This window comes from Scyliorhinus torazame, chromosome 8 (genome assembly GCF_047496885.1).
Source record: "Scyliorhinus torazame isolate Kashiwa2021f chromosome 8, sScyTor2.1, whole genome shotgun sequence".
Taxonomy (NCBI): domain Eukaryota; kingdom Metazoa; phylum Chordata; class Chondrichthyes; order Carcharhiniformes; family Scyliorhinidae; genus Scyliorhinus; species Scyliorhinus torazame.
The window spans coordinates 28,134,762-28,157,940 of NC_092714.1; the positions used below are offsets into that span (position 1 = coordinate 28,134,762).

Consider the following 23,179-nt stretch of genomic DNA (forward strand, 5'->3'; position numbering starts at 1 on the left):
GCACACATGAAACTGGATATGGAACAGGATAAGGCAACAGTTTTTGGAAAGACGGTGGACTTACAATTTACACAATCGGGACACTATTGTATTCCATTACTGACAAATAATTTTTCAAGTAGAGTGCTTAAGGATGTGTTAATGGCAGTTGAAATGGGACTTTAGCTGATAAAAAGCTTGTGGTATTAAAACTGCATAGGCAATTTGCACATCCGTCTCCTCGGAGGCTGAAAAATTTATTAAAGGATGCAGGGGTAAGGGATGACGACTATATTAAACTGAAAGAACAGGCTAGTGACCGCTGTGAAGTTTGTAGCAAGTACAGAAGGACACCAGCACGACCGATAGTAACCCTACCTTTGGCCAGGGATTTTAACGACATTGTGGCCATGGACCTTAAGATCTGGGTTAAAGCAAATAATATATTTATTTTGCATTTTGTAGATTTAGCAACCAGATTTAGTCAATCAACGATCGTACGAAGTAAAGAAAAGCGAGTAATTCTGGATCAAATAGTGTAAAAATGGATAGGGGCAGGAATGGGTCCACCGGCAAAATTCCTTACGGACAATGGGGGAGAATTTGCAAATGATGAGTTTAGGGATATGTGTGAAAACATGAATATCAGAGTTATGAATACGGCTGCAGAAAGCCCGTTTAGTAATGGTGTCTGTGAAGGAAATCATTCTGTCATCGATGAAATGCTTCGGAAAATTTTGGCAGATCGACCAAATTGCAGCCTAAATTCAGCTTTAGCATGGGCAGTACATGCAAAGAATTCATTGCAGATGGTTGGGGGCTATAGTCCTTATCAATTGGTGTTTGGTCTAATTCCTAAAATTCCGTCCATTTTGGATGACCAGCCTCCAGCTTGGGAGGGGACTACAATTAGCTCTGGTTTTGCTGAACTGGTTTTGCTGAACATTTAAATGCATTACATAGCAGTAGAAAAGCTTTTTTGGAAGCAGAAGTCTCTGAAAGAATTCGCAGAGCTTTAAGACATAATGTACGGCCATCAGATGCCGTTTTTCAGCAAGGAGGCATGGTATACTATAAGAGAGACAATTCTAATGAATGGAAAGGCCCAGGGAAGATCATAGGAATAGATGGCAAAACAATTATTTTGCAACATGGTAATCAAACTGTTAGGGTCCATTCATCAAGGATAATGGGTACAGATTACAAATTTTCAAATTTAGACAGAGCAGACAGACATGACGAGGAACCAGAGTCATCTGGTACGCATGTGTTACAGAACTATGAGGACCAATTAAATGATATAGACAGGGTTTCTGTGGAGGAACACAACACTTGTGAATTAAAACAGGCCATTTTTCCGAAAGGGCAACTGCCAAAAGTTGGTACAAAAGTGACATACTTGCCTGAAGGGTCTAGTCAGTGGAAGGATGCAACTGTTATTAGTAGAGCAGGGAAGGCCACTGGAAAGTATAAACATTGGTTGAATGTACAGCATTCAGGGGAAGAAGTCAAGACAATGGATTGGGAAAACAAAGTTCAAAAATGGAGGGCACAGAAACGCAGTGCCAGTTCAGATAGTACATCGGATAGTGAACAGGTCCGCAGGAAAAGGTCGAGAACTATTGAAAGGACATCCCACAGCAGAAGGGAAAGATCAAACAGTAGCAGTACAGAACGAGATACCAGGCGGGAGAGGGGACGTAGTTTGTCAAGATCTCGAAACATGAGTAAAACTACGAATACTAATAGGAGTAGAAGCCCACATGCACGTGAGATTTTAGTGGCTTCAAATAAATTAGACGAAAAAGTTATTAAAGAAGCTAAACAGCAAGAATTGCATAGTTGGAGTGAATTTGGGGTATACACGGAAGTACCGGATAGGGGACAAAGAGCTCTATCCCACAGATGAATTTGCACGGAAAAGGTTCTTCCGGATGGAACTTATAAGGCAAAGGCCAGGCTTGTGGCAAGGTAATTTGAAGAAAACTTGAAGATCAGGATTTAAGGCTAGATTCACCTACAGCAGGAACGGTTATTTTAAAGATCTTCTTGGCTCTATTAGCCACAAAGGCATGGGGATGCAAATCTATAGATATAAAAGCTGCCTTTTTGCAGGGGCATCAGCTCCAGAGAGACATTTTTCTCCGTCCTTTGAATGAAGCAGCCAACACAGAAGGGGTACTCTGGAAGTTGAACAAATGTGTATATGGATTAAATGATGCATCTAGTGTCTGGTATTTTTCGGTAAGGTCAGTTTTGTTAAAGTTAGGCTGTTGCCAGTTGAAAGAAGATCCATCAATGTTTTACTGGCACTATAAAGGAAATCTTTCTGGCATTTTTATGATGCATGTCAATGATTTTTTGTGGGGTGGGACTAGTGATTTTGAAGCTATTGTAATCTCTGGTTTGAGGAAAGAATTCAGGGTTGGAAGTCAGGCTTCCGGTGCATTTGAACATATTGGACTGGAAATTGGACAGACTAAGTTAGGGGCAACTTTACGTCAGCAATCTTATTTGGAAAGCATCACCCCAATATCAATTAGTCGTGGCTGAGTTTTACAAAAAGACGCAATGGTTTCAAAGATAGAAAAAGAGCAACTGCGAAGTTTAATTGGGCAACTGAACTGGTTAGGTAGACAGACTAGACCGGACGTGAGTTTTGATGTCTTAGAGTTGAGTACAAAAATGAATGATCCCAAAGTGGAAGACATAATAAGAGCAAATAAAGCGTTGGCCAAACTAAAAATGCAGGAGTGTGTTTTGAAATTCCCGGTTTTAGATGACCGTAGGCACTTGAAACTCATAGTTTATAGTGATGCGTCCTACGCAAATTTATGTGATGGGGTTTCAAGCGCAGGAGGTTTTATAATTTTCCTTTTGGGGAACAATGGTAAATGTTACCCGCTTGTGTGGGAAACAAAGAAAATAAGGAGAGTGGTAAAAAGCACTTTGGCTGCTGAGACGTTAAGCCTTGTAGAGGCGGTAGATATGGCCTTTTATATAAGTATGATATTGACAGAAATTTTGGGATTAGGGGATTTGGGTAATATACCTATTGACTGTCACATTGACAATAAATCCCTGTGGGAAAATGTGCACTCTACAAAAAGTGTCAATGAAAAGAGGTTATGGATAGACATCACAAGTTTGAAGCAGGTGTTGGACAGAGCGGAAATAACAAAAATTAAATGGGTCGACAGGAGCTTTCAACTGTCAGACTGTTTTACGAAAAGAGGGGCAAGTCCACAGAAACTTTTGGATATTGTTAATGAAGGGCGCTTGTTTTTGTGACTTTTTTTTTCTTTCTCGTCCAAACAAAAAACAGGTGAGAAATCGTGTGTGTTTTTGAGTTTCTTGAAATTTTGTTTTCACCTAATTATTTTTTTTCTACAAGGAAGGGGAGACTGTTAAGTAATGGGTTAAGAGACATTGCAATTAGTTGTCTCATTTATGTTAAGTATCCATTAATTGACACACATGTAAAGGGACTTCAGGTGGCCTCTGTCAGGTGGTGTGTTGTTCAGAGTTTTGAGCAGAGACTGTGGAAATGAAATAAATGGTGTTTGGTGAAAAGGAACAAGAACTTTAGACTCTTCATATCACAGAAACAAAACGGCTAACAAGCTCCAGTGTCACTGGTTCAATTCCAGCCTCGGGTGACTCTGGTGTTTGCACGTTCTCCCGGTATCTGCGTGGGTTATCATCTGGGTGTTCCGGTTTCCTCCCACAGTCCAAAGATATACAGGTGAGGTGGATTGACCATGCTAAATTGCCCTTGGTGTCCAAAACATTAGGTGGGGTTACTGGAATGAGGTGAAGGTGTGGGCCTAGGTGGGGTGCTCTTTCAGAGAATCGGTGCAGATTAGATGGGCAGAATGGTCTCCTTTTGTAGGGATCCTATGATTCTTCTATGAACTTGCCAAGGCATTTCCCAAGCTGGCACTCTACCGCCTGATTGGACATGGGCAACATGTTCATTGGAACACCTGCACCTCAACTTCACCTCCAAGCCAGGCATCATCCTTACTTGGAACTACAGTGTCCTTTCTTCACTGTCGCTGGGACAAAATCCTGGAACACTCCCTAATAGCACTGTGAATGTACCTAAACAACATTGACTGCAACAGTTCAAGAGAATGGCTCACCACCCCCTTCTCAAGGATAGTTTGAGATCAATAAATGCTGGCTTTACTAGTGGCATTCACATCCATTAATTAATTTTTTTAAATTACTTTAAAAAAGGATGTAATAGGTGGGCAGCATGTGGCGTACTGAGACTGCGGCGCTGAGGACCCGGGTTCAAATCCCGGCCCTGGGTCACTCTCTGTGTAGAGTTTGCACATTCTCCCCATGTCTGCGTGGGTTTCACCCCCGCAATACAAAGATGTACAGGTTAGCTAGATTGGCCATGTTAAATTGCCCCTTAATTGGAAAAAAAATAATTGGGTACTCTAAATTTATTTTAAAAAGATGTAATAATAAGCGATTATTGTCACAAGTAGGCTTCAGTGAAGTTACTGTGAAAAGCCCCTAGTCGCCACATTCCAGCGCCTGTTCGGGGAGGTTGGTATGGGAATTGAACCCGCGCAGTTGCCTTGTTCTGCATTACAAGCCAGCTGTTTAGCCCACTGTGCTAAACCAGCCCCTGGATGTAAATGCAGGTGTGAATCAAAAATTGGATTGCTCACTTATTTTTAAAATGTGTCTACAAGACAGTTGTAAGAATGTTTTTTTGCCCTGTATTTTTGATACCTTCAGGTCCAGGCTTGTATCATGTTTTCTTAAGTTATTCTCTGGACGTATTTGGTGTTTGGAAATGTATATCCAGTCCCCCATATCTGATTTACCTGAGTAGGTGGCGTTGGGCCTTCCCCATGAGCTGCTCCAGTTTTATTAATGTTATTTCGGGAATTCAAGGATGCTTGTTCTGGCTTTGGGATTCAATTCTCCTGTTCCTTAGAATGGAGACTGGCATCAATATAGTCCAGTAAAATTAAAGTCCAGTGCCCAAGATCCATTATAACCTTTGAAGGAAGTACAACACACAAATAATATTGTACATTAAAGGTTTGGTATAACTTTAGTGTGTTGATTTTCAGGCGATCAACAGCATTCTCAAAAAACAGTTTTAGACTTTTTATTTTGGAATAGTAGTGAGTTTAAACTCCCTCCCCACTCCCCAGGTCATGAGGATAGGAGACGTTGTTTTGTGTCCGACTCTGAAAGTCACACTTTTGTAGCAGAGGATTGCACGCTGGCTTGTTTGTCCTTCCGACTGAGGATGATCAGGTCCGGGGTTGCCAAAATGTTCCTATGTACAGTCTATGCAGGAATGAATGTCCCTTCATGCTGACCATCAAATTTGTACGGCAACTTTACTGAGGCTTCTGAATTACCTCCTGAAAATAATATGATGAATGTTGTTTCAGGTGCCACGGCCATGGATGATTCTAGTTCAGACTCCGAGGACAGTAAACTGGTTTATCATCAAAACAGCTTTCTGGTAAGTTCTTATAAAGAGGGGAGGAACTTCTTCTCAGTTTTTCAAAATGAAAGGGTGGTTTTGCACTGTTTCTAAACACAGAATGGCAGACTTGGATTGGGAGAAATCTCAGCTGTATTGTTGCAGCTTGTTATAAATTCCTGTTACATTTTTAAAAATTTGTGAAAATCAGATGATTTGGTAAAGGTAAATAAATTATTTGCCATTAATTATCAGCAACCTAATTATCTTCAAGTTAAATATCATTAATAGGTAAATCTGAAAGTTTACTAATCGCCGAGCCTACAGATGTTCATTTTAATAAGCAGAAAATTCCAGGGCGGCATGGTGCCACAGTGGTTAGCACTGTTGTCTCACAGCGCTGGGGTCCCAGGCTCAATCCCGGCCATAGGCCACTGTCAACGCGGAGTTTGCACATTCTCCCCGTGTCAACGTGGGTCTCACACCAACAACCCCAAAAGATGTGCAGGGTAGATGAATTGGTCGCGATAAATTAGAAAAGAAAGAATCGGGCACACTAATTTTTTTTAAAAATAGAAAATTGCGAATTCTGAAATAAAATACCAGCGGATCAATCCATATCGTCTGTAAAGTCAAAAGACAAGAAAGACCTTGGGGTGTGGATTCTTAATCAGATGGAAAATATATGCACTTAAGATAAAAGCAAATTACTGCAGATGCTGGAATCTGAAACAAAAACAGAAAAATACTGGACAATCTCAGCAGGTCTGAGAGCATCTGTGGAGAGAGAACAGAGCTATGGTTTTGTATCTGGGTGACGCTTTGTCAAATTTAAAACAAAAACAGAAAATTCTGGACAATCTCGAGGTCTGACAGCATCTCTTGGGTGAGAATTTCTAAGAGATTAAGAGATCAGAATATGTTAATGGTAGATCAAAGGTTAAACCATGTGTCGAAGGACAACTAGGAACAGGGAACAGATGGCCCTAGTGGGATAGGGTGGGGTGCGAGGAGACAATGGTGAGGGAAAAACAAATAATTTTGCCAGTGCTATTTTACTCTGCAGAAGCTTTTTTGGTGTTGTTCTGATGAACGGTGTTGATTGAAATGCTGTAAACTGTCTGTTCTCTTTATTAACCTGTGTACACCTAGCATCTCATGCTATTGACTTTTTAATTCCCATCCCTCCACGCAATGCTTTGTATGTTAGTTTCCCACCCTCTTTATATAGATTAGACACAAATTCCCTGACAATTTGATTTGATTTATTATTGTCACAGTGAAAAGTATTGTTTCTTGCATGCTGTACAAACAATGCATACCGTACATAGGGAAGGAAGGAGAGACTGCAGAATATAATATTACAGTTATAGCAAGGTGTAGAGAAAAGATCAACTTAATACGAGGCAGGTCCATTCAAAAGTCTGATGGCAGTAGGGAAGAAGCTGTTCTTGAGTCGGTTGGTAGGTATCTTTTTCCTGACAGAAGAAGGTGGAAGAGAGTATGTCCGGGATGCGATGGGTCCTTAATTATGCTGGCTGCCTTTCTGAGGCAGCGGGAATTATAGATAAATTCAATGGATGGGAGGCTGGTTTGCGCAATGGACTGGGCTACATTCACAATCTTTTGTCGTTTCCTGCGGTCTTGGGCAGAGCAGGCTCCATACCAAGCTGTGATACAACCAGAAAGAATGCCTTCTATGATACATCTGTAGAAGTTGGTGAGGGTCATAGCTGACATGCCAAATTTCCTTAGTCTTCTGAGAAAGTAGAGTCGTTGGTGGGCTTTCTTAACTATAGTGTCAGCATGGGGGGACCAGGGCAGGCTGTTGGTGATCTGTACACCTAAAAACTTGAAGCTTTCGACCCTTTCTACTTCGTTCCCATTGATGTAGACAGGGGCATGTTCTCCTACGTTTCCTGAAGTCGATGACAATCTCCTTCGTTTTGTTGACATTGAGAGAGAGATTATTGTCGTCGCACCTGTTCACCAGATTCTCTATCTCATTCCTGTACTCTGTCTCATCATTGTTTGAAATCCGACCCACTACGGTGGTGTCATCAGCAAATTTGAAAATCGAGTTGGAGGGGAATTTGGCCACACAGTCATAGGTGTATAAGGAGTATAGTAGGGGGCTGAGGACACAGCCTTGTGGGGCACCGGTGTTGAGGATGATCGTGGAGGAGGTGTTGTTGCCTATCCTTACTGATTGTGGCCTGTGGGTTAGAAAGCTCAGGATCCAGTCGCAGAGGGAGGAGCCGAGGCCAAGGCCACAGAGTTTGGAGATGAGTTTAGTAGGAATGATGATGTTGTAGGCTGAGATGTAGTCGATAAATAGGAGTCTGACATAGGTGCCTTTGTTATCTAGGTGTTCCAGGGTAGAGTACAGGGCCATGGAGATGGCATCTACTGTAGACCTGTTGCAGCGGTAGGCGAACTGTAGTGGATGAAGGCAATCCGGGAGGCTGGAGTTGATTTGTGCCATGACGAACCTTCATGATGGTGGATGTCTGAGCCACTGGACGATAGTCATTAAGGCACGCTGCTTGACTTTGTTTTGATACAGGGATGATGGTCGTCTTCTTGAAGCAGATAGGGACTTCAGATTGTTGTAGAGAGAGGTTGAAGATGTCTGCGAATACCCCTGCCAGCTGATCCGCGCAAGACCTGAGTGCTCGTCTGGGTACCCCATCTGGGCCAGTGGCTTTCCGTGGGTTGACCTTCGAGAAGGCTGCTCTGACGTCTGCAGTGGTGATCTCAGATACAAGTTCATGCGCGGCTTCTGGGGTGGAGGGCGCGCTCTCGCTGAACACTTGCTCAAAGTGGGCATAGAATGCGTTGAGCTCATCAGGGAGGGGTGCGTTGGGCCGACGATTTTACATGCCTCCATCTTGTAGCCCGTTACGTCTTGCAGACCTTGCCATATACGGAGGGGATCCGTGTGGCTAGCCTGGGACTCGAGCTTGGTCTGGCACTGTCTTTTGGAATCTTTGATGGATTTCTTTAGATCATATCTGGCTTTCTTGTCGAGGTCAGGGTCGCCTGACTTGAACGCCTCAGATCTGGACTTCAGCAAGCAGTGGACATCCCTGTTCATCCAGGGTTTCCGGTTGGGAAACACGCGGATTTGCTTCTTTGGCACACAGTCTTCTACACACTTACTAATGAAGTCAGTTACTGTAGTGGCGTACTCGTTCAGGCTGGTCGCAGAGTTTTTAAATACTGACCAGTCCACTGACTCTAAGCAGTCCTGTAGGAGACCAACAATGCACGACTTTCTTTGACGGATTCTCCCGCTTCAGTTTTTGCTTATAAGCCAGGAGCAGGAGCACAGCCTTGTGATGATAGATTGGTGATAACATGTTTTGGACCTTTCAAGGTCCCTCCATACTTCATATAAATCAAAAAGCTTTCTGATGTCATCATTTTTAATTTTGCTTCATTTTCCTCTGGAAACCACTTTCCTAATTTCTTCAATACCCCTCCTGAAGAATTGAGAAATGGGGGGGGGAACCTGTGCCCTATGCCCTATCAGACTACAAATGCTGATGTTGATTATGTAGTTTGAATTTTCGAAGCTTGAACCCCCCACTAATAAAATCCACACATTTTTTTCTAAAATTGTACTTTTTTCCTATTGCCTTAATGTTAACTATCCCTGATTAAATATATATCCTGCTTAAATTACAAAGGACTATACAGGCACCCATTGTGGTGATTGTTGCGTTATCAGCTTATAGCCTTATTAAAAATTGACTTCCACGTTGCTTTGCTCATTTTTATACATGTGCATTTCTGTAAGCCCCCTCAACATTTGTTATTTGCAACTGGGGGTGCTGTCAATCAAGCGAGCACCACATCTGCCACCAGCCGCATGTGCCAGCATTCCAATAATAATCATGTATTTCTACAGCTTCGCATCAGTGAAGGCTACTTTACCGTTTCACATTATACGTGGTACCACGGTCTGTTGTTAAAGCGGTCTTTGAAACAGCAACAAATTCTATTTCTTTCTCAGCTGTGTCTCGGTCATTTTCTCGCCACGTCTCAAGGTTCTGGTTTCAAGCCCACTCCAGGACTTGAGCGCACACAAATCAAGGCTGACAGGCTTGTGCAAGGGAGTGCTACACTGTTGGATGAGCTGTCTTTCAGATGAGATGTTAAACTGAGGCCTCATTGTCCTCTTGGGTGTGTGTACATATGAACATACACATTAGGAGCAGGAGGAGGCCACTCAGCCCCTCGTGTCTGCTCCTCGATTCAATAAGATTGTGGCTGATCTGATTGTCCTCTCAACCCCGCATTCCTGCCTAACGCCAATTACCTTTCACCCCTCTGGTTAATCAAGAATCTATCTGGCTCTGTCTTAAAAATATTCAACGGCTCTGCTTCCACTGCCTTTTGAGGAAGAAGAGTTCCAGGGACTCTCAGTCCTCTGAGAGAAAACATTTCTCCTCATATTTGTCTTGAACGAGCGACCCCTTATTTTTAAACAGTGACCCGTGGTTCTAGATTTTCTGATAATATTTTCCACATCCACCATGTAAGTACCCCCAGGTTCTGAAAGGTTTTGTCAAGTCGCCTCTTACTCTTCTAAACTCTAGTGGATACAAACCTACCCTCTTCAACTTTTCCTCATAAGACAATCCGCCCATTCCTGGCATTAGTCTAGTAAACCTTTTCTGAACTGTTTCTAATGCATTTACATCTTTCCTTAAATCGGGTGACCAATACTGTAAATAATATTCTCAAATATGGTCTCACTAGTGCCCTGTACAACTGAAGCATTCCCTCCCTACTTTGTAATCGATTCCCTTTGCAATAAACGATAACATTCTATTAGCTTCTCTAATTACTTGGTGTACCTACATAGTTTTTTGTGATTCATGCACGAGGATATGCAGATCCTTCTGCCCCTCAAGTTCTGCAGTCTCTTACCATTTAGGTAATATGCTTATTTTTGTATTATTTCTGCCAAAATGGACATTTTCCCATATTCTCCTCCATTTGCCAGATTTTTGCCCATTCACATAATCTAACTATGTCCATTTGAAACCTCCTTTCATCCTCTTCACAATTTACTTTCCTACCTATTTTTGTAAAAGGTCCCATGAAATTAGTTCAAAGAAAAAGTGTGTTCGTTAAATCTGGTTTCCTGGCCAATATTTATCCCTGAATCAACATCTATTTGTTCATGCTGTTTTGAGGAGCTTACTCTGTAGATTGGCTGCCCCATTTCCTGGTGTAAAGTGCTTTGATGCATCTGACTATCTTGACAGCACTACAAAAATGCATGTCTTTCTCTATTTCTCTCCTTGTCTCTTTTGTTCTTCAAAATGGTCCACGTTACGTTTTAATTGAAAATATTGCAGATATTCAGACATTTGCTGAATTAATATAAGAAAGATAACTTGTGATGTACACTGCACAGAACTAGCTATTAGATCACAATTGAAATACATTTTTAGATGTGTATTTGTCGTAAAAAGGCAACAATAATTGGTTTAGCATTGAATCCGAAGGGCAGCAGCTACAGAAGAAATAAGATTAGGAGCAGCCCATTTGGCCCATCAAGTCAGTTGCACCATTCAATCAGATCATGACCGAACCTGTACATCTTCTCCACTGTCCCTTAATTTCCTTAGTGCTGAAAAGCCTGTTGCCCATGAATATACTCTGCAATGTGACATCCACAGATCGGCTGTGGAAAAGAATTCCAAAGATTCACAACCCTCTCCATAAAGTTTCACCATATCTCAGTTCTATGTGGCTGACCCCTTATCCTGAGACTTTGATCCCTGGACTGTACAGAGAAGGGAAGCAATCTTTCGACATTTACTCTGTCAAACCATCTCAGAATGTTACACGTTTCATCAAACACCGAGCATCAATGCTGAAATTTACTCTGATACATTGTTAAATTGACTAATTAGCACAGCTCTACAAACCCGCTTTCATAGCTTCTTAAGGAATGAATTTCAGTCTGTAATCCTTTGTTCTTTTTAATATGTATTCTGTGAAGAGACTAAGAATCTGATTGACTATCAAAGATCACAGTATTTACCTTCTTTCATTGCATTTACAATTTAACTATGTCAAATGTGTGAGCTAATATCACACATGTGCTAAGGCTGTTTAGCACAGGGCTAAATCGCTGGCTTTGAAAGCAGACCAAGGCACACCAGCAGCACGGTTCAATTCCCGTACCAGCCTCCCCGAACAGGCGCTGGAATGTGGCGACTAGGGGCTTTTCACAGTAACTTCATTTGAAGCCTACTTGTGACAATAAGCGATTTTCATTTTCATTTCATACCTATCGTATCTGTGTGTGGTAACGGTAATTGCCGAAGTGCTTGTTAATGTTTTACATCGCTTGTATACTATTTAAAGTTTGTGAAGCCTGTGCAGTTTATTATTGATCATTGGCACTATTAAACTAGAGAGGAATATAGTGATAAAAACAAATGTTCCTGGAGTATTGTGTTCAGTTTTGGTCTCCTTATCTGAGAAAGGACATATTGGCACTGGAGGGAGTGCAGAGGAGATTCACTAGGTTGATCCCAGAGTTGAGGGGATTAGATTATGACGAGAGGTTGAGTAGACTGGGACTGTACTCATTGGAGTTTAGAAGGATGCGGGGGGATCTTATTGAAACATATAAAATTATGAAGGGAATAGATAGGATAGATGCGGGCAGGTTGTTTCCATTGGTCAGGGAAAGTAGAACTAGGGGGCATAGCCTCAAAATAAGGGGGAGTAGATTTAGGACCGAATTTAGGAGGAACTTCTTCACCCAAAGGATTGTGAATCTCTGGAATTCCTTGCCCAGTGAAGCAGTTGAGGCTCCTTCTTTAAACGTTTTTAAGAAAAAGATAGATACCTTTCTAAAGAATAAAGGGATTAGGGGATATGGTGTACGGGCCGGAGAGTGGAGCTGAGTCCACTAAGATCAGCCATGATCTCATTGATTGGCGGAGCAGGCTCGAGGGGCCAGATGGCCTACTCCTGTTCCTAGTTATTATGTTCTTATGTTTCATTTTCAATGAATTCCAATAGTTCTTCGATATTGTGGCATACCTTTGCATTAAATTTGCTTGGAATGCCATGTTAAATTAATGAGTTGTGTGAATACTTGGTTCAGTAATTCTCTTGCAGGTGACTTATTATTTGCAGTGGTAAAGATAAATAGACTACTGTTGATAAATGATTAAACCTGCCATAGCTGGCCAACTGCTGTCAAGCATTATAATGTTATTCTCAGTGAACAGTTTCTTTTACATGATTTTGTTGAATGATTTATATTTCTTTGTACTGGACTTAACCAGTTGACAAGACAGTAATTACTCTTGTTTTCTTTCAGAGCGAACCAATATTTGAAAGAGACAGTCAAGTTAAGCCAAAAAATAATAGTAAGTGCATAAAACTGTTATACTGGTGGGGATATGAGTAGGGAATGATTCTGTCTAATTTAAAGCAGGATAGGATTTGCCCATAAGCGTTCCTTTTCGCTCCTTTACTTTCAAGACTGGAACATAATTCAGTCCATGTGTTCAAGTTTGGTATCACCATCAATTCTACACTGAATGCCAAGATCCACATTATTTATATACATCAAAACAGGCCTAGCAATGAACTTTGGGAACACCACTTCCTATCTTAGTCAAGAGTGAAAAATGACTACAACTTCTCTGTCCTTAAGCCATTTTATAATCAAATTGGACACTGACCTCCTATTCCATGGGCCTCAATTTTGTTAAGAAGCCTTTTATGTGGTACTTTGTTCAATTCCATATAGTCAATGTATGCTGCACTCTCCTCATCAATCTTCCCTTTTACTTCATCAGAAAATGAATTAGATTAGTCAAGCACGATCTGCCTTTTACAAATCTGTGCTAGCCGCCCATCATTAATTCAAACCTCTCCAAATGCCTGTTGATTTTTCTTCCTGATTGTTGTTTCTAACTGACCAGTAGTTGCTAGGACTGTTCTAACATCCTTTCTTGAATAAGGGCATCTTATTTGCCACTCTCCAGTTCTCTGGCACCTCCCTGTTATCTAGGGACAAGTGGGCGATTATGAAGAGCCTTTCCACCATATTCACCCTCACTTTCTCCATGCAAGCTATCCGGATCTGGTGAGTTATATATCCTAATTATAACCAACCTTTCGATTGTCGTCTCCATCTCAATTTTCACTCTATCCACTGCTTCTATCTTTGCTTCTACAGGTATTTGTCAAATTTCTCTTCCTTAGTAAATACCATTACTAAGTACCTATGAAGTATTCTGGTCTTGTCATGTGCCTCTGAGCACAAATCACATTTTTTCCTAATAGCTTCACCACTTACTATCTGCTTACTATTTACATGCTCTTGGAAGATTTTTGGGTTCCCTTTCATCATGACCACCATTCTATTCTCATATTCTCTCCTTGACAGTCTTATTTCCCTCTTGATGGCCTCTCTCAACCTATTGTATTTAATCTGGTTCTCACTTGAAGAATTCATCTGACATGTATCATGTACACCCTCTTTTTTATTTTTTGTTTCATCATAATCTCCAACTCCAAAGTCATCCAAGGATTCTTATTTGTGATTCCCCTACCTTTCACTTCTGTTGGAATGAACCTAGCTCGTTGTACCTGAAGCACCTCTTCCTTAAAAATCGCCCATTCCATTACAATTGTTTTTGTCATTCTTTGATTCCATTACTCTGGCTACATTCCTTCTCATCACGTTGAAATTAACCTTGTTCCAATCTAGACATTCTACTTTGTATCATTCCTAGCTTTTCTCTCTTACTAATCTAAACCTTATGTACGATCATCACTTTAACCCAGATGTTCTCCCACAGATACTTGGTCCACTTATTCTACCTCCTTTCCTAGCACCAGAGATTTTAATAGCTCGTTTCTAGTTGGGCCAAGAGCATATTGTTCAAAAGAATTCTCCTGAAACCAACAGAGGGCAAGCAATGGCATAATGGTATTGCCACTGCACTAGTAATCCCGAGACCCAGAGTAAGGTTCTGATTACAGAGGTTAGCACTACTGCCTCACAGTGCCATTCATTTTTAAATGCTGTTTACTGTAGATTTGCTGTGTGGTGCAATTTGGACCAAAATGGTCCAATTTCAAACCATCGTCTGCATAGAGTCGACTTAAAAATGTCGTTATGATAATAGTAAGAGATCTGCATAATTGTCCGAGTGCCCAGGCTAATGGGGTGTCCCTAAAGAAAGTGTCCCTGCTCAGAAATACTATGTGTCTGGATAATCTTTAAGAAGTTGATTGAATGGGCTGTGTTGTATCCCCAGGAATAAATTGTTTGCCACACGCCCACCTTGCAGTTTAGACCTCCACGTGACAGAAGTCTCTTTGGGTAATGTGTTAGAATTTTGTCAGTGACTGTGGAACTATATCCTGGTTTGCAACAACACATTCTGAGACATTATGATGGCGGGGAAAATGAATTTTATGATAATGTTTGGTGTTTTTTAATTCTTTTAATCTCCCCTCCCTTTTAGTGGAAGGAGCCGAGATGTGGCATTCTGACAATGCAAAAAATAATCTGACGTATTGCAAGCGGAGCCATGTGATATCCATACACATACTATGGCCGTTTTTATTTGTTCAGAAAAAAATGGCTGATCGTTTCCTCGAGTGGGCCTTTGCAGCCAGATTCATAGATGCAGAGTAAGTCTGAGAAATACAGTTTATTTGACCTGGCGTCCCACAATGACCTGGGTCACATAGTGGTTGATAACACAAATTCCAAACTTGTTTTTCCGTGGACCTGTAGACATTGTCCTTACAATTTGACATGCAGGGTGTACAGGCTAGTACGGTGCAGGGGAACACCGCTATTCCTGTGCTTAAAGTGGGAATGAAAGGAGGAGCAAAATAGTTTAGTAATTTATGTAGTACCTTTTGCATCCTCAAGATGTCCAAGGTTACAATGAATTACTTTTTATTGTGTTGGCGCTGCTTAAATTAGGCATTTGCGACTCAGTTTGTACTCAGCAAGGCCCCGCAAACAGTTATAACATAATCTGATGGTGTTGATTGGGGGGATGGGTGTCAGCCAGGATACTTGGAGAACTGCCCTGGCCATCTTAAAAGAGCATCAAAGAATCTTATAAATCCATCATATTTTCTACAAACTAGTTAGTACTTGTGTTAATCAGATTCATAATGTATATTTAACAATTTGCGACGTGCGTGGGAATCCAGAACTTTGGTTCATGTCGGCGCGGACCACCAGAACAAATGTTTCCATGCTTAACTTGTTTTAAGAGATATGAAATGAGTTTGACCAGGCCGCTGAGCGAAATTTCACACTAATTGCTAATTTCACTACAAGAAGATGTAAGGGATGCTGGTGAGAATAGGAAATTTTTTGCTAGTGTTATTCAAAGAAGCAGAATGTGACACATTTTGGCATAGCTTTAAGGGAACGTTACTCCACAGCCACCTCTGCTATGAGTGCTCTGGAAAGTGTGATGAGTCTCAAAATTTCACAAACCTTTTAGCAAGTGACTGGCACATGTTCTGACATTAAGCGCAAAAGAAACATGGGGCGGGATTTTCTGCACAATCCGCCGTGTGGTTTTCAGCAGCAAAGGCGGCCCGCTGTTGTAAATGGGATTTCCCGTTGAATGCACCCTCGTCTCCGGGAAACCCGAGGCACGGGTGTGCCGTTGGTGGGACCGGAATATCCCGCTGGCGTGAACAGCCGCTAACCTCTGGCCTCAATGTGTAACGGTTGCAGAAGCTTCAATCTTCAGTTTTTATTTTCTCCAGGAATTATGATGTCTTTGAAATCGATGTGATGAAGCTGCAAAGTATTGAACTCCTGGAAGTGGTGCTTGAGGCAATAGAGAAACATAATGTAAGTATATTTTTGTAAATTGGGCCTCTGACAGTTGGTGAAAAATGTTGTCTGTATGTTTAAAGTTAAGTGAATAATTAGGAGCAGAATCGTTTACAATGCCGTGCTTTGGAATCAGGAACATTTGCTTCTGGTGAGTTAAGGGAACAGAGTCTAGCAAGAAACAAACTGGAGGGGAAGTGGTGGCAATACAGCACAGAAGGAGACCATCCAGCCTGTCGAGCCAGCCCTAGCTTTCTGCGACCCATTCCTCCATCCTTTCCACTGTAGCCCTGCATATATTTTCCCTTCAGCTTCCCATCCAATTTTGTCTTGAAAGCCATGATTGAATTTGCTCCCACCAATGTCAGACAGTGCATTCCAGATCCTTGCAGCTCAGTGCATTAAAAACCTTCATGTCGTCTTTGCACAGCACTCTCATTATCTTGGCAGGAATTTTCAGGTTTTAATTCAATCGCTATAGTCCCAGATGACCATAGGTTATTTTCCCTTTTGAGGGGTAGAGCTGACTGGTGGCGATTTAACCAGAAGGACCTCTGGTGAGGAACAAGGTTGAGAAGGTGGGCTCTTCATGAATAACCTCAGCTGCACTGCTGAGTTCGCTCTGCATCACAAACCTGCTGCCTAGCCAAATGAGCTAAACCGGCCCCCCTGCATGGAAGTAATAGTGACATGGCTACTTTTCTCTGATATGCAGTTAATGCTGAATTAGTTGATCTCGGCTGAATTCAATTTCAAAAGAAATTTGCATTTAAAAAGCTGGTAGCAATGTATCTGGTCTCTCGGATTGTCACTAAAGCCCATCTGGTTTGAAAATATCCTTGAGGGGAAAGAAAAACGACCCTTCTTGCCTGATTTGGCCTTTGTAACTCCAGTCTCACACCATTGTGATTGACTCTTAACTATCTGAAGTGTGCTAGCAAAGTGCTCAGCAATAAATGCTGGCCTTTTCCTGCAATGCTCACAACCCGAGAATAAATGAAGTTAAAAAGAAAGTCATGCTGCCACAATTGGGCACCGAATTGTCTGTGCAGTGAGGGGAATAGCATCCAGTGATCATCTCCCTAATTGATATCTGGTGATTTATTTTGGCAAGTTACTGTTCATAGGTGCTGGTTGCAAAACCCCTTGCTTGTGATGCCCTTCTGTTGATTCCTATCTAAAGAAGAATTAATCTGCATTTGGCAGGGATTAATCAATAACAGTCGGCATGGTTTTGTTAATGGAAGGTCATGTCTGACCGATTGCATTTTTCAAAGTGGTGGCAGGTGAGTAGATGAAGAAAATGCATTTGACGTAGTCTACTTGGGCTTTAGCAAGGCTTTTGATAAGGTCGCACATGGGAAACTGAGCGAAGGGAAGAGCCCATGGGATCCAAGGAAATTTGGCAAACTGGATCCAGAATTGGCTGAGTGGCAGGAAACAGAGGGTGAGGTCGAGGAGTGCTTTTCTGACTGGAAGCCTGTGTCTGTTGAGATCCCGCAAGGATCAGTGTTGGGGCCCTTGCTGTTTGTGGTTTAGATAAATGATTTAGATATGAGGGTTGATCAGTAAGTTTGCAGATGAAACAAAGATTTTTGGGCGGTAAATAGTGAGGAGAATAGCCTTCCATTACAGGGCTGGTCAGATGGGCTGATCAGTGGCAAATTGAATCAATCCTAATAAGTGTGAGGCGATTCATTTTGGCAGGGCAAACAAGGCAAAGAAATACATAATAAATGGCAGGACCCTGGGAAGCACCGGGGATCAGAGCGACCTAGGTGGGCATGTACACCTGTTCCCTAAAGTGGGTACAGTAGTTAAGAAGGCAGCACGGTAGCATTGTGGATAGCACAATTGCTTCACAGCTCCAGGGTCCCAGGTTCAATTCCGGCTTGGGTCACTGTCTGTGCGGAGTCTGCACATCCTCCCCGTGTGTACGTGGGTTTCCTCCGGGTGCTCCGGTTTCCTCCCACAGTCCAAAGATGTGCAGGTTAGGTGGATTGGCCATGATAAATTGCCCTTAGTGTTCAAAATTACCCTTAGTGTTGTGTTGGGTTACTGGGTTATGGGGATAGGGTGGAGGTGTTGACCTTGGGTAGGGTGCTCTTTCCAAGAGCCGGTGCAGACTTGATGGGCCAAATGGCCTCCTTCTGCACTGTAAATTCTATGATCTATGATCTAAGGCATATGGTATACTTGCCATTAAGAATAATTATCTTCATTAGTGTCACAAGTAGGCTTACATTAACACTGCAATGAAGTTATTGTGAAAAGCCACTAGTCGCCACACTTGGCGCCTGTTTGGGTACACAGAAGGAGAATTCAGAATTCCAATTTACCTAACAAGCACTACTTTCGGGACTTGTGGAGTAAATCGGAGCACCCGGAGGAAACCCACGCAGACACGGGAGAACGTGCAGACTCCACACAGACCGTGACCCAAACGGGAATCGAATCAGGGACGCTGGGGCAGTGAAGCAACAGTGCTAACCACTGTGCTACCATGCCGCCCATGTTAACAGAGGCATAGAGTTTAAGAGCAGAATTAAGTCGTATTTGCGTGTAGTCACTTGCAGGCAAACACAGTAGTTAATTAGTGGACAGCAAGGGGCAACATATGGCAATGGAATAAATGGCTGGATAATTTTGTTTTTGGAGAGTTGGGAATAAATGTTGATCAAGACACCAGGGAACTTCCCATACTGCTCTTCAAACAGTACCATGAGAACCGCGATGTCCACCAGTAAAGACATGCACGTCATCAGTTTAAATTGCATCCAAAAGATGGCGCTTGCAACAGTGCATCCCTCTCTCTCAGTATTCCATTGAAGTGTCTGCCTGCATTATAAAATCACACAATTGTTACCATGCAGAAGGAAACCATTCAACCCATTGCGTCTGCAGCGGCTTTCCGAAAGAAGCGCCTCATGCCAATTTCCCGCCGATTGATTTAACCTCCCTCCACCACACACTCGGGCAGTGCATTCCAGATGCTAACCTCCTACTGGGTGAAAAAAGTACATTATGTGCTCGGGTTTCTAGAGTAGGGCTTGAGCCAAGGCTGACAACTCATTTGGAGGAAATAATAGTTACGTATACTGAAACATTTGCTAAATTCAGCTTTCGGTTTTTACTTAAAAAGCAGGTATGTTGAGCACCTCAGTTATGCTTCAGCTTTTCTTTTGCAGCACTCTACAAAATTTCTGTCCTGCTTATTGGATTTATGGGATAAAGTAGATGGGGTAAGTAAAGTAACTAAGCATTGACTTCATGGAACAGTAATAAGTAGTTGTTTGCAAAGAACTTGCATGGAGTGATAAAGTTGCGTTATTTGATCTAAATCCTAGCGTTTTTTCAGCAGTGCTGTTAAATAAAGACAAGTTACTAATTTATACCTCTAGACCCATCTTTTGATTCTTTTCTTGTAAAACTACTTTTTTTTTTTTTGCATCATCCCTTTTGTCATTTAATCTCTTGCTTTCCACCATTACAAATCTTTCCTTTTTATTTTCCTCCCTCCACCTCCCCTTTGCTTGTTTAAAACATGTTATTTCAATCTCCAGTTCTGCCAAGATCATGAACCTGAAACGTTGGGCAGAATTTAATGGTCACGTCAGGGGGTCTGCCCACGAGCTGGCCAACTGGCAGTAACCCCACCCTGGGAATTTCCATGAGGACCGAAGAGATTTAAGCACAAGCAAGTACCTACTTGATCAGCTTCCTGTATCCTATGAGGGATATTCTCTTTCTCTCTCCCCCTCTTCCCTCCCCTCCGCTTCTTCCCCGCCCCCGCAAATACTGCTGGAGACCAGATATCCCACCTTCAAGAGATGCTGACCAGTCAGAGGCTGGCAGCTCTCCAGTATTGGCCATCATGCGCGGGGGCCACTGCTGGTATTACAGTGTAGCCCACACCATGGATTAAAACTGGAGCCCCAGGAAAAAGGTGAGTGGGTTGGATTTTCTGGTGCAAGATGAAGACCCCCGACGAGGGAGTGGAGACATACCCGATAAGGAGGAACACTACTAGGCCTACCAGGCAAGGTTTTTCTGGTTGTCGGCCTATTTGGTGTTGTCCCTACCTGTTGCTGATTAAATACTAACGGCGGCAGTTTGAGGCCTTTAATTTGCCACCTAAGGATCTTGATTGATCTCCGGCCGTGAAGGCTATTCTTGAGTCTTCCTGCCCTGGAGTAAATTGGAGGGAGGAGGGAAGGCAGTGCGATCGGCAGCCTATATCTTCCTGCCTGATAGCACCATCCCTACTTTTCTCAAACCCGCCTTTGTGGGTGAGGAGTCTTGAAATGTTTTCAACATTTTCTCCTTTTATTTGAAATACAATTTTTAATTATTTAATTTTACTTTTATTTGCTTGAAGAATCATGTATGCTGAAGACAGAAAAGAAAATTGTAATTTCTGCATAGTTCTTTTCATTTCCTTTACGCAGGTTAATTGTGATCTTGATGGTGCCATTGATATGATAGAAAAGACAGGAGAATTTAACTCTCTGCGTGGGGAGGTGAGCTATGGAACAAAACGGTCACGGATGGCAGCCATTGCAATTACCTGTTTTCAATGTAAGTGGTCTCCGAGCTGTATAATCTTGGTAGATCTACACTTTCTGTTATTGCATATATTTCTGTGACGCTGCACCATGCAACTAACAATGCAGAATCTTTGAGAGTCCTTTTCGGTGCAAAGTAATTTATTTTGTATCTGTCGATCGATTATAAAAGAAATTCTTGTTACAGAGTTTACAAGGTTCTCAGTTCAGCCCTTGCCTGCAAAAGACTGTTTTGAGAATCAGATTATCCTTAGTAACTTACAGACAACTTGAATTCAAAATACAATAACAGTAACGGTTTCTTTGTATGAAATAGATCATAGAGAAATAGAAAATAGATCATAGAGTGTAGACTGCTAGATATTAGAAGATAGCTTCTAAGCAAAAGTAAAAGGATGATTCATGAACAGAGCTATAGTTCGAAACCATGGCTTTTTTAAAGGAATTTGTTATCCATCTAAATCAATCTATTCCTTGCCCCTGTAACGTGTTGATTGGATTGAGTCAATTTCTAATGCTTTTGATTTGATCTGTGAGCTGCCAGCCCATATGCAACATTATTTCATCAAACCTTAAAGCTAACATTAAATGTTGCATCCATAAATTCCTCAGTAGGGCCTTATCGCATATTGGTATTTAATTTTTGTGCTTATGGTATGTTGGTGTGCATTTTATCTAGGGCACGTAATATAATTCTTTCTTTTGGACAAAGGATGGTTCATATGAACTCTGTCAACCTGACCTTCATTAGAAATGTTGCATTTGCTTAGCTTGTTGCAAGCTTTTCCTTGCAAACAGATATCCGTTTTGCAGAGGCACACAATATTCATTTTGCACAGGCAAGCAATATTCATTTTGCACAGTCATGATGGAATCCATTTTAAATGGTTTCTGATTGAGCTTTTTAAATCAATTATTAATTCAACTTATTAATTAACCCTCTTTTACCTAAAGAAATAGCTAGTTTCTTTCAAATATTAATGTAAAATACCCACATTGATGCTGATATGTTAATACTTACGCTACAAACCAGCCGGCAATATAAGAGGTGGTGAAATTTGGAGCAATGTCTGTGGTGCCTGTGAGTTAAATGTCACATCCCATTTACACCAGTGTGATGACCCAATTATAATATTCTGAATTATAATATGCTGAATTATTTTATTAGTCTTTAACTGTATTTAGGTATAAAAAAATTAAATGGAGAAAGATGCTAATATTGATTATTAATGAGCAAAGTTACAGTTGTGTGCAGGCGGTCGCGCTTAGTTTAGTGAAAGCACCATTGGATTGGATTGGATTTGTTTATTGTCACGTGTACCGAGGTACAGTGAAAAGTATTTTTCTTCGAGCAGCTCAACAGATCATTAAGTACATGAGAAGAAAAGGGAATAAAAGAAAATACATAATAGGGCAACACAACATATACAATGTAACTACATAAGCACTGGCATCGGATGAAGCATACAGGGTGTAGTGTTAATGAGGTCTGTTCATAAGAGGGTCATTTAGGAGTCTGGTAACAGCGAGGAAGAAGCTGTTTTTGAGTCTGTTCGTGCGTGTTCTCAGACTTCTGTATCTCCTGCCCGATGGAAGAAGTTGGAAGAGTGAGTAAGCCGGGTGGGAGGGATCTTTGATTATGCTGCTCGCTTTCCCCAGGCAGCGGGAGGTGTAGATGGAGTCAATGGATGGGAGGCAGGTTTGTGTGATGGACTGGGCTGTGTTCACGGCTCTCTGAAGTTTCTTGCGGTCCTGGGACGAGCAGTTGCCATACCAGGCTGTGATGCAGCCCGATAAGATGCTTTCTATGGTGCACCTGTAAAAGTTGGTAAGGGTTAATGTGGACATGTCAAATTTCCTTAGTTTCCTGAGGAAGTATAGGCGCTGTTGTGCTTTCTTGGTGGTAGCGTCGACGTGGGTGGACCAGGACAGATTTTTGGGGATGTGCACCCCTAGGAATTTGTAAAGCCCCAAGGGGGCTTTATGAACAGGTTGGGGTAAATGGACCATAAGCAGGAGTTGTTCGTGTGTTTGAAGGTAGAACATAGAACATAGAGGCTTTTGAAAGCGAGGTGAGATGTTTCAAGGTGGAAGGGTTTGGGATAATGAAATGAAAAATGAAATGAAAATCGCTTATTGTCACAAGTAGGCTTCAAACAAAGTTACTGTGAAAAGCCCCTGGTCGCCACATACCGGCGTCTGTTCGGGGAGGCTGGTACGGGAATTGAACCGTGCTGCTGGCCTGCCTTGGTCTGCTTTAAAAGCCAGCTCTTTAGCCCTGTGCTCCTGGTTTATAGAGTA

The 23,179-nt window shown here is 41.9% G+C and overlaps 1 protein-coding gene across 4 annotated transcripts in view; it reads left to right on the forward strand.

Annotated features, from left to right (window-relative positions):
• ttc3 (tetratricopeptide repeat domain 3) overlaps positions 1-23,179 on the forward strand; it is a 166,081-nt gene that overhangs the window by 18,268 nt on the left and 124,634 nt on the right. For all 4 annotated transcript variants that reach the window (XM_072513225.1, XM_072513227.1, XM_072513228.1 and 1 more), the window contains exons 2-7: positions 5,409-5,482; positions 12,804-12,852; positions 14,968-15,136; positions 16,244-16,331; positions 19,502-19,555; positions 20,762-20,891. In XM_072513225.1, coding sequence (XP_072369326.1) covers positions 5,420-5,482; positions 12,804-12,852; positions 14,968-15,136; positions 16,244-16,331; positions 19,502-19,555; positions 20,762-20,891 — 553 coding nt within the window. In that variant the 5' untranslated portion in view covers positions 5,409-5,419. The remainder of the gene's footprint in view (positions 1-5,408; positions 5,483-12,803; positions 12,853-14,967; positions 15,137-16,243; positions 16,332-19,501; positions 19,556-20,761; positions 20,892-23,179) is intronic.